The following is an 11,882-nucleotide window of genomic DNA, read 5'->3' as shown; positions in this document are numbered from 1 at the left end:
TACTTATGCTAGCCGTATATGTGCTGCTCATAGAAGGTTCGATTCTATGTTCTGTACGTGCTAGTATGCTTAGGTATTGCTATGAGATGCATACCTTTTATGCCATGCTTACTGCTTACTCGTGGATAAGTCTAATCGGAAAAATGCGAATATTTTCAATAGTAGTTACAACAGAATATCTCATGCGCCTACCTATCTTTGAGAAGTACTCAACCTCCTGTACGTATTCTGTACGTGACACATACGGGACACAATCATGTGTTTAACAGAGTGTTCATTCAAAACATGCATTTGTACTTTTCTGTTGGACTTACGGGAAAAAAGAGCCACTGTCGACCTATCAATTAATTAAATTAAAGCACAACGTAGATTTGTCGTTAGTTGCTCGTCACTGATTTAGATCATGGTATTCACTACATATTTAATTCATGGCCACAATTTGTTAGTATTTGTTTTTTATAGGCCTCCCACTCCCATAGGGGGAGCTGAATTCAACAAACCACAAGCTAGCCTGTCCTTAATTATCAGGTTCAACAAACCACTTGACTTTTGTTTGGTAAAACAACTTGTGATTCGCAAACAAGAAATAATGCGATGTTCTTTAAAACTTAATGATTGAGATGTGATTGCTAAAATAACTGGCAAGTGGTAATCCTAGACCATTTTACCGTGTTGTCGAACGAGTCAAGTCGTTGTGTACGTATGCAAATGATAAACTAACTTGGTTTCCATCCATGAATAGTTGAAGTGGTACATTGACTTCCAGCTGCCTTAAGTACTTGCCATCTCGACACAACATTACTGTGAAGCTATCTTCATCTTTCGACTACCCGGTGCTATTGTAAAAGGTGTGTTACTTTCTTCAAAGTTTATGCTTAATAACGAGCTCTCTTTCCTTCAGTTGATTGATTTTTTTACTGTCTTTTCTGTTTTTTTTTACAGAAATTTCTTCCATTGATCTTAAATATGGTGTGGTTCGGTTTAATGATTTCCCCTTAATAATAAGTGCCTATTCATTTAATTGTCATCGTTATTGTTCACATGACATCATTGTACTATTCTTCTTTTCCCGTAGTAATAACTAATACCAAAAGATAGATGTCAATCAGTACATCAAACAACTAGTTCATCACAGGCACAGATGGACGAACGCCTCCTGAAAGCAGCGACTGATGGTGATTCCACGTCCATGAAGCACTATGCTTGTCGTAATCCAGGCATCCTTCTCGGAAAGACTTTGCGGATGAACACTTGCCTTCACATATCCTCCATCCATGGTCACCAGAGATTCTCCGCGGATGTGGTGGCACTGGAGGAGTCTCTCCTCACCGCTGTAAACTTAGATTGGGAGACGCCACTTCTTGCGGCGGTGAGAAATGGTCACGTCTCTTTGGCTTCTTTTTTACTCGGAAGCTGCCATCAGCTAGGAATGGGGCAAGCAATCTTAAAGCAAGACAAATATGGATTTAACGCACTACACCATGCCATTCGCAATGGCCATGAGGAGCTTGCGCTGGAGTTGATTACAGCAGAGCCTTCTCTGTCGCGAGCTGTGAGCGAATGCAACGAGTCACCCATGTTCTTCGCCTTGACAAGGAATTTTACGCGTGTGTATGAGCAGCTAGTTCAAGATCCTCTTTCTTCTTATACGGGAGGACTACACGATCGCAATTGCCTACATGCTGCAGTCAGAAATGGGAATCCAGGTGAGGCTTAATTAATACGTGGAGTGCAAATTACAGTCACTAAACATCAACTTAATTGTTGCAATATCGTTTCACCATGTTAACAATCATTTCTTGATAATTTGTCTTCAGAAATGGCAAAGCATATTCTGAGAAACTATCCTGGACTAATGATCACTGAAGACATCAATAAAGTTACTCCAACAAGACATGCTGTACTTTTTGACAAGATTGACATGTTACGAGTAATACTGTTACATGATCCAACCAAAGGATACGAAATAAACAGTATGGGTGATCCTCTCCTTGCTGCTGCCGCATATCGAGGTCGAATTAATGCTGCTCGAGAGCTTCTGAAACACTGTCCTGATGCTCCTTATCGCCAAGAAAATGGTGGGACATTGCTTCATAGAGCTGTATGGGATAACCAAATAAAGTTCGTTAAATTTGTCCTGACGACACCGCTACTTCGCAAACTCATCAACATGCAAGACAAGACTGGAAAAACCGCTCTACATTATGCAGTCCGGAAGTGTGATCCGGAACTAGTTAGTATTTTACTATCTCACGAGGATATAGATGCGACAGTGCTTGACAACATCGGTGTTTCAGCGGCTTGGGAACTGAAGTACGTCATGGAGAGTGCCAAGACTTTAAACTGGGTACGCACATATATTAGACCTATGTTTTCAAGTCTAGTTAACCATTCATTGTTCAAATAAAACTGTTGGCTTAAATACACATATACATATCGATACTTGAGATTTCATGGCTCTGAAATTTATTTATGTATATGTTCTTTAATAGTATGCCTTGATTGTTAATCCTGGAGATCTTATCCTAGCTTGTGGTCGGATGAAGGAACATTCTTGCTCCTTGCTTCCTGTGTTTGTTACTTACAATGACTACTCACCCCAGGCTTTTAGCAAAGGTTAATCGATCATATAAGTACTGGAGTCATATTTGGCCATATAATCATCATCTTAAGAGATTGTTATGTTTAGAAAAATGACCCCCCCCCCCCCCCGGACATTTTTTACTGGCTGTGCTTTATTTGTGCGTAAATCAGTCTACCACCCGCTAGCGCCCAAGAATATAAATCACTTTGCTATACTACCAAGCTATTGCTTGTCAATGTCCTCTTTGGTCATTTTTATTCATATCCTTGCCAATTACTCCCTCCGTCCCATAATATAGGATGTTTTTTGACACTAGTGTAGTGTCAAAAAAGGTCTTACATTATGGGACGGAGGGAGTAGTTGTTAAATGCGTGAGAGTTTTGCTAGATGCTCCCTCTGCTAATATAAGACTTTTTAGACCACTACTTTAGTGATCTAGAAACGAAAAGTCTTATATTAATTTACATAGGGAGTACACTGTAATTATCTGGACACAGTTTTACTACACATTTAATGCCGAAGTCCAAGCCTATTACCCAATTGTTGCTCCGGGCTGTAGAGCATGCCCGCTTGTGCTTCCTCCCCCTTTTTCTGGGAAAATCTTTCCCTGCTATAAGAAAATTCATGACAATATAAACATGAACCTAGATAAATTAATGTCCACAATACTAGTACACATGCCCGTCACTGACAGGCCAAATATGCCATACACGACCAGTTACTCAGCCAATGTCTAGTCGCCGACGTCCGTAACACCCAAGGCTACCCACAGGCTTCAAGGTCTCGGACTCCAGGCCGAGCCGGATCAAGAAAGACAACCGATGTTGTTTCTGGCAACCTAGCAACCTCACCGGTGCTGCTGCTCTACGGTGCAGAAATGTATGATTTATTGCTGTTCTTCACTTAATATAATAATAAGTGTGATTATTTCATTTATCAGCTCAAGTAGACACAGCTTAGTTTGGCATCAAAAACTTGTAGACATATAGAATTATTATCTTATGAGCTGCCTTAATACCTTCATTCGAATTCATGCAGAATGAAGTCTTGATGCTTATGCTAAAAGCAGATGCCCAAAATGCCACATCTCTCTATAATCTTCACGGGAAAGCCAAGCAACAAGCAATCGATGCTGGAAGGAAGGATGCAAAGTCACTAACTAAGACATACACAACAAACATTTCACTAGTGGCCATTCTCATAACAACAATCACCTTTGCTGCTGCTTTCACCCTGCCTGGAGGATACAGCAGTGTTGATGGAAGCGAGGGACTTCCGATCATGTCTCAGAAGGTTGCATTTCAAGCATTCTTGATCTCTGACACCTTAGCAATGTGCTCCTCATTTGCCGTTGCTTTCATATGTGTCATAGCAAGGTGGGAGGATTATGAGTTCTTGATTTATTACACATCTTTCACTAAGAAGCTCATGTGGTTTGCATACGTGGCAACTACAACGGCTTTTTCAACTGGTTTATACACGGTGTTAGCGTCTCGGCTCCATTGGTTGGCCACTGCAATTTCCGTTCTGGTAGCTTTATTGCCCATTCTAACCAAGCTTCTTGGCGAATGGCCTGTTTTGAAGCTCAGATTCCGGTTGGGAAAAACTTTCAACTCCGATCTCTTGGACATGGTGTGATCTCAACAATTTGTCTGATTGTTCTGATTTCAGACAATATTTTGTATTTTATATGTAATCAACATTTTTTTTGGCTAGTCATTTTGTATTGCCGACTCGCGGCGAGGAAATAGTGCACTAGTATTCTTGTATACCTTTGAAATCTCGGACAAAATATTAATTGTGATATTATTCTTATGATGCATTGATTCAATCTCTCTAGAGATGATTCGTGACATCTGCAATGACAATGGTCATGTATCATTAGAATATGAAAGATGAGAGTTTGTTTTTTGTTGCTGATGATGAAATATGTGAGTCGCCACAGGAACCATAACGAAGATGCTAAAAAAAGTTCCCCAAAAAGTTCTTTTCTCTGAATAACTTGATACTCCCTCTAAATAACTTTAGTGATCTAAACGATCTTACATTTTTTTACGGAGGGGGTACTGTTTATCACTACCAACTACATCTCCGGTGGTACAAGTTGGAGCTGTCCTACGAAACAACAAGGGTGAAGCTGTCGCTGGGGCGGGAAAACCTTTGAGCAGCGTTCTCAACGCTGGATCAGCAGAGGCGCTTGCACTTTTGAATGGTCTAGAGCTTGCCGAGCAGCTGGGATGCACCAACGTGACTCTTGAATCAGATTCACTAGAGCTAATACAAGCATGCAAGGGAGAATCAGAAATCTTTAGCCCTTACATAGCTATACTGGCAGACATTTTTGCTCAAGCTAGGATGATCAGTGGAATTTCTTTTGCTCACTGTCCGAGGGAAGCCAATCGGGTAGCACACCATCTTGCAAAATATGCCTTTGATTCAAACACTGATGTTTTTTGGGATGGAAATCCACCCAGTTTCATTATGCCTTTTGTAATTGCAGATGTAACACTGTTGGCTAAGAAATAAAGATCGAGAGGCTTTCCCTTCAAAAAAAAAAACTACATCTCCGGTGGTACAAGTTGGGTGTTGATACAGTTGGTCCATCTTACAACACTGGGACATCATATATCAAGCCAAGGATGCACATAACATACACACAAAAATTTGATATAGGTCTTGCAACCGAATAACAGATCTTGGAGTTTACCAACTACAAGTTCCTACTGAGTGCCCATGCTATCAGAACAACTTAATCGTTCCAAAGACGCAATGAGCAGTCACTCATCAATCTGTAATACAATTTCAATTTTTTCCTTAACATGCAAGCTCATCCACCTTTTTTTGACACAAGTGTCATGAAATGGATTTAAAACCAGAACAACATATCTGGGGAAGTTAAGGTGGTTAAAAGTATGAAACCCAAAAAATTTCGAAGCGCAGACAGCTCCATTTATTTTTCTTTTTAATTGGATCTTATTTGCTGGATACCTTGGGCTACAAAAAAGAAAAGAGAGATGTGCACCGACCGTTGTTGTAGTGTAGGTGTCGCACCATGATGCAACCGCCCGAACACCCCTCTGATCGCTTGCCTCGTAGAAGGCCGGGGCACCTGGACAGAGCGACCAGTGATCAGGGTAACCACTAACCAGGCGTTTCTAATTTGGAGACTGCTAGGGATCAAACCGTTGGATGAAACGGCATATACGATCGCTGATGAGCAGGTGGCCGCCCTCCACGCTATAATTAAGCCACAATTGGGCATTTTTTGAAGGACTTTTTTCTCATTTTTTTCACTGTTTTTCAGTTTTCTTCTTATTTTTTTTTCTATTTTTAGTTTCTAATTCATGAACATTTTTTTTAAATTTGAGAATACTTTTTGAATTCAAGAACATTTGTTGAAGTAGAATATTTTTAAATTTTGTTAACATCTTTCATATTCCACGAGCATGGTTTTGAGTACACAATTTGTTTTCTAAATTGACGATCATTTTTAGAAAAAATTCACATTTGTAAAATTTACGAATTTTTTTTAAGATTCTGAACTTTTTTTAAAATTCATGAATAATTTTTGAATTTGTGAACATTTTCTTAATTCATGAATGTTGTGAATTTGCGAACATTTTTTCATATTCATGATTTTTAATGATTCATGAACATATATCCAATTCTATTAAACATTTTTCGCATTTCATAAACATTTTTAAAATTGCAAGACATATTTGGTTTTGAGAACATATTTTAATTCACATATTTCTTCAAGTCAGGAATATTATTTAAATTAAAATTTAAATAAATAATAAATAAATAAATATATGAAGAAATAATAGAAATAACTCATACTCTTCAGGTGGGAGTTTCCCCTTGCGCCGGGCCCAGCTCATAGGGACTCGTGCTTGACGAACACGGGCATCTTGCTTGCAACAGGGGACACATATCAGAGCCGACCATTTGGTGAAAGAAAAGGAGGCATGGAGCGATGGACGAGTCTATGTCTCGCTTCAAGAGAGACAAGAGCACGCGCCGCCTGACGGAAGCTTCAAATGGGACGACCCAGTTAACATAAATCTGATATTTCTTAGGTTTGCTTGTTTATATACAGGTTTCTATTGTTATTTTTATTGCTGGTTTCTATATTTTCTAAAATATTATCAATTCATATATTCCAAAAAATTGATATACTTAATTATTTAAAATATTGATCGTGAATTTAAAAATATTAATGCAGGGGAAAAATTGTCAATATAATAAAAGAATGTCGATTGTGTAAAAATTGTTTTGTCAAACTGAAACAAATTTCACGCATATCCAAAAACAATTTGCATGACATTTCACAAATATTTTTATGCAATGCAAAAAAACAATTTAATGAAATTTAAAAATGTTTTATGCCATTTGAAATAGTAAATTATATTTATAAAAAATATTAATCATGTATTTTGAAAATGTTAAACATGTATACAAATTTGTTTGTGAATACCAAAAATGTACAGTGTGTATGAAAAAATAAACATCGAAACATAGATTTGAAATTTTTTGGGTTGCAAGGACGCACCAGCACCTCCCTGAAGAACATGGATACAGGCACGTCCATGCCTCGCCTCACGCGGGAGTGCAGCCTCGCATCAGACTTATTTGTCAGTACTTTAGTCACGACTAAGCCGACCCAGGCGCCTGGGAGCCCACAGGCCACAGGCCACGACCTCATTTAAAAAACAAATCACTTTTTTGTTGCCGTTCTTTGCTTCCTATTTTCTACTTTCGTTTATACTTCTAAATATTTAGACGAAAAAATAACTTCTAATATTTTAAAATGTTAAATATATAAAAAATATTTCTCATATATTCCCTCCGTCTGAAAATACTTTTCGTGAAAATGGATAAAAATGGATGTATCTAAAACTAAGATACATCTAGATACATTTATTTTACTGACAAGTATTTCCAGACAGAGGGAGTATAGAAAAATATATAATGTGTATGAAAACATTGATCATGTATTTAAAAAAATGTTAATTCAGCATTTGTAAAATGTTACTCAAGAGCTAGAAAAATGTTAATCAAGTATTTGAAAAATATTAAATATGTATAGAAAAAGTTTTCTATGTATAAAAAAATGTACAATATGTATGAAAAGAATGTTGATAATGTATTTAAAAATGTTAAATATGTATAAAAAATGTCGACCATATTTTTTTGAAATGTTAAACATGTATAAAAATGTTATCATGATTTAAAAATGTATTTAATAATAGTAAACATTTTCTTACACACAATTTACATTTGTGTGTACATCACGAACATTTTTATATAAATGTTTAACATTTTCCAATTACGAAATTAACATTAATAAAATTATGTTATACTGTGTTACTTTTACTTAATCTACATTGTACATTTTTTATATACATGATAAACATTCGTATATACATGTTTAACATTTTACAAAACATGATGAACATTTTTATATACATGTTTAATATTTTTAAAAACATGATAAACATTTATTCATATGAACAAAAGATAGACAAAGAAAAGCAACAAAAACAGAAAAAATAAATAAAAGAAATCAAAAGAAGAAAGAAAAAGGATAAAAAATAAATCAAAGATGCAGGCAAGGGGTCAAAAGAGGATTGGTCTCCCCAGACCCCAACACTTCCCACTCCACGCACCAATCCCCCCCCCCCCCCCCCCCCCCCCCCCCCCCCCCCCCACCCCCCCCCCCCCCCCCCCCCGCCCGTCCATGCTGCCATGGATGGACACCTGAGTATCCTCAGGACCATCGGATTCTCTGTTCCACAAGCTTCCCATTGACCCAAGCCTGGTTGACGTGCATTGAGCTCGTATGCTCTTTGCTCCGGGGACAGTGCTAGCACACAAGGGTGAGGAGAATTATGATTTGCCATCTACATGAGCAATGATGGTTCATTGGCGGGCTCGTCGAAGGTCCCTATCGGAGAGGGCGGGCGTGCCAAGTGGCGGCTTATCTACGATTGGCTCGAGGCGTTGATGCCGCTGCCGAGGTGCTCACCAACGACTACGCGCGCCTGAAGGCGCTCAATAGGACACGACACGTACTATCAGAAGCACCGCGGGAGGGCTCCGGTGGGCAGGGTATGGCAGCCGCCATACCTTGATTCTAAGCAACAAATATTTTATACCTATGCATATCCATCGATCAGCAGCCGTCTCTTGTTCGTTTTGGCAAAAAAACGAAAAAAAAAGTAAGAGGCCGCTGGCCTGATGGGCCAACGCATCCAGCCCAGGAACCGGTCGAGGCACAACATGCACGACAAGTTCGATTGCCTCAAAAATATGCATTACAAGTTTGATCGAGCCAAGCGCGCACGCAGGATGCAGCCTAGCATTGACGCAATCACACGCATATGGTACCACTCGACCCGACACGACGCGACGCGACCGTAAGCTAGCGCGGCGGCGGCTGGTCAGGTCTTCAAAACTATTTTTATGGGGAAAATAGCTGGTTAAATTCTCTGGAATAGTGTTAGTATGGTAATACAAAACCAGATACACTATCTGGAACACGGTACTGCAACCAACATGCGATGCAGCCTCCAGAACGGCCAATATTCGTTAGACAATGAACCGCACTATTTTGATGACGATCTAGTTTCTATGAAATAAACTCACGCGGTTCTAGGAGCATTTTAGTTTCCAGAACTAAGATAAAATGGATCATTTGCAGAATTGGATATTTTTGGCCAATAATATTGGAGGACTGTTTTGATTATTACAAGGGGTGCCAAGACTGTCAACGTTTTGGTAATTTAATATTCAGAAATCGCCTGCATCGGCCATGAACCCAATAATCAAGCCATGGCCGTCGCTGGGGAATTGATTTGATTGGCTAGATTTTTCCACCCTCAAGCAAAGGATACCCCTTCCCTGAGTATGCATGTCTAGAATTTAACGGACCTCTCGAGCACAATTTCACATCTCGAGGCCTTCTCAATCTCGTCGTCTTCCCTGTAATTACCAATTATCACATTTTTCTAGCAGTAGATTCGGCTTGTTTGGACCAAACCAAGGCAACAAGATTCTTCAATTCCAAAGTATTGACTAGGTAGGACAATGTACCGATTTAGATCCCTCAAAGACTCAATCATCCTTCATTAATGGCTGATTGGACTTACTGCCAAAAGTCATGGCAATTATTAGTAGTATAAGAAGCAAAATTATACCATTCACAATATGCATGGTGCTTCAATTCATTGAGGAGCGGTAAAGGATGCGACAATATTTTTATGTGTCTGTTTTTTCAATCTCTCATAAAATTGATCGCACATGGATACATGAAATGTAAATTCTATTTCCTCTTGCCAATTCTTGTGAATCGGCTTGAGGGAAGAGTAAGCAACTGATTTGGCTTGTGTTAACCATAAAATTTCAGCAATAAAACAATCTTTAGTTTCATGGTCCGGGCTATCAGATTACTCACTAGCATACATGTTAGCATAATGTGACTTATGAGCACTGTTAGCCTAAATAGTTGTTTAGTCCATTTACACACTATTTAAATTAAACGATAGTACGTTGTTTTCATTTAATTAGTTGTTTATCCCATTTAAATTGGCCATTATTTTGCCTGTTTAAGTGGCTGTTTAGCTCAAACAATGGCTAAATAGCAACTGACCGATTGTTTACCGTTTACATTTTAGGATAATATTTCTTATGAGATTCTCCAATATTACTTCGGCTTTCATTGACCAAAGCTTTTTGCAACAATTGAGTAATACTGAGAAACTCAAAGTGCTCTAGCTTTTCTTTTTACAACAGAAGCCAAATCAGCAAGATATTTTCTAAAAATTGTCAAATTAAAATACATGGGTTTAATATCTCTCTTTTGATGTAATCAAGGACGAACTCACCATGCTCTTGCTACCGAGCAGTTGACTAGATGAGTGGTAAACCGAGGAGAAGTTTACAACATGTAGACATGTGCAAGTATGTAGAGGAGAAATTTAGCTGCTCCAAAACCTCACCAAGAAATTGATAATTTGAAGCGAGACAAATGGATCAATCAGACTAACAATTACAAGAATGTTTGGGTAATTAATTCATAGCATGCCTAAAAATTACAGTACAGGAGATTATATATACTAGACGATTTATATATTCACCTACAATCCTCCGTCGGCCCGGGGACAGGCATCTATCACTATTTCTATTTGGGAATTAATTAAAAGCATGGATTATTATTCTCCTAGTGTTTGCTGCCGCAGAAGCATAACTGGCTGAAGCACGCCCTCGAGAAAAGCTCCGCAGAGTTGGACTATACTATTAGTCTGAACTAGCTGCCTAAAATGCGAGGATCATCATGAAGATCGGGCAAATGGCAGGTGAACTAGCTGAAGCACGCCCAAATAGTACGTCACCTGTGACCTGCTGCCCATAAGTTTTAGAGTTGCTTTCTCCGAACAGCAAATCCGATGGATCTGCCCGTTGGGTAGTGATAGTTTTTTTTTTGTCAAGACTATATATATGCTCACTCTTAGTCAAGTGATTGGCAGACTTCTCCAAACTCGATTGCAACAAATTTGCTCGCTCAGTCTTCTTCAACGTACTAACTTCCACCATATAAGAAGCAATGGTGCCTTCACAAATGAATCTCTCTGCCGTCCTCCTAGTCGCCGTCCTCCTACCCATCGTCATGGAAGCTGGTGATATGTATGTGTGCACATGCATTAACTACATGTTGCAAGCAGCGATGTCATTTGATTAATCTTTTGCTAAAAGTTGTTTGATGCGCCTTCGACATTTGTTGCATAAAAATGTCCAGGCCTGGATCTGAACCATGCAGAGTCGGCGTCCGTTGGTAAATATACTTGCGGTGACAAACATCTGAGCGGCAATTATAAAGGGATATGCATTGGAATGATACATGACCACGCTTGCAATCGTGTATGCGTACACGAAAGCAGCGACAACTCTGGTGGCGAATGTGACCTTTTCCAATGCCGGTGCATAACCAGATGCTCCTCTGAGTCTGAGGCTGTTGCCAGTGCTCCGATCCGGCAATGATACAATGATCCCCGCCTGAACAATGATCCGATCCTTCCCAGCCATCGTCTAATAATAATATATAACATTGTATACTCGGCCTGCCTACCGGCTCTTTACTTATGTTGTGCCCTGGACTTGTGGGTCAAAATAAATTTGTATTTTCTTGGGCAAATATTGTTGATGATCAAAATTGGCATGTCACACCAGTGCAGAAATAATTTAACCTAATTTTTTTAATATTTATGATACATAATTAATATCATTGGGTAGATTGTTG

General features: G+C 39.0%; 1 protein-coding gene across 1 annotated transcript; it reads left to right on the top strand.

Annotated features, from left to right (window-relative positions):
* The first annotated feature begins 450 nt into the window (after window positions 1–450).
* On the top strand, window positions 451–4,405 carry LOC125506572 (ankyrin repeat-containing protein At2g01680-like). Its single transcript, XM_048671363.1, has 4 exons — window positions 451–848; window positions 1,136–1,706; window positions 1,818–2,347; window positions 3,623–4,405. Exons 2-4 carry the CDS (start codon window positions 1,142–1,144, stop codon window positions 4,220–4,222), a joined length of 1,695 nt encoding a protein of 564 aa, XP_048527320.1. The 5' UTR covers window positions 451–848; window positions 1,136–1,141; the 3' UTR covers window positions 4,223–4,405.
* Window positions 4,406–11,882: the final 7,477 nt, after the last annotated feature.

This window comes from Triticum urartu, chromosome 5 (assembly GCF_003073215.2).
Source record: "Triticum urartu cultivar G1812 chromosome 5, Tu2.1, whole genome shotgun sequence".
Taxonomy (NCBI): domain Eukaryota; kingdom Viridiplantae; phylum Streptophyta; class Magnoliopsida; order Poales; family Poaceae; genus Triticum; species Triticum urartu.
The sequence above is the reverse complement of the archived record's forward strand: the minus strand, read 5'-3'. Positions and strand labels throughout refer to the sequence as shown.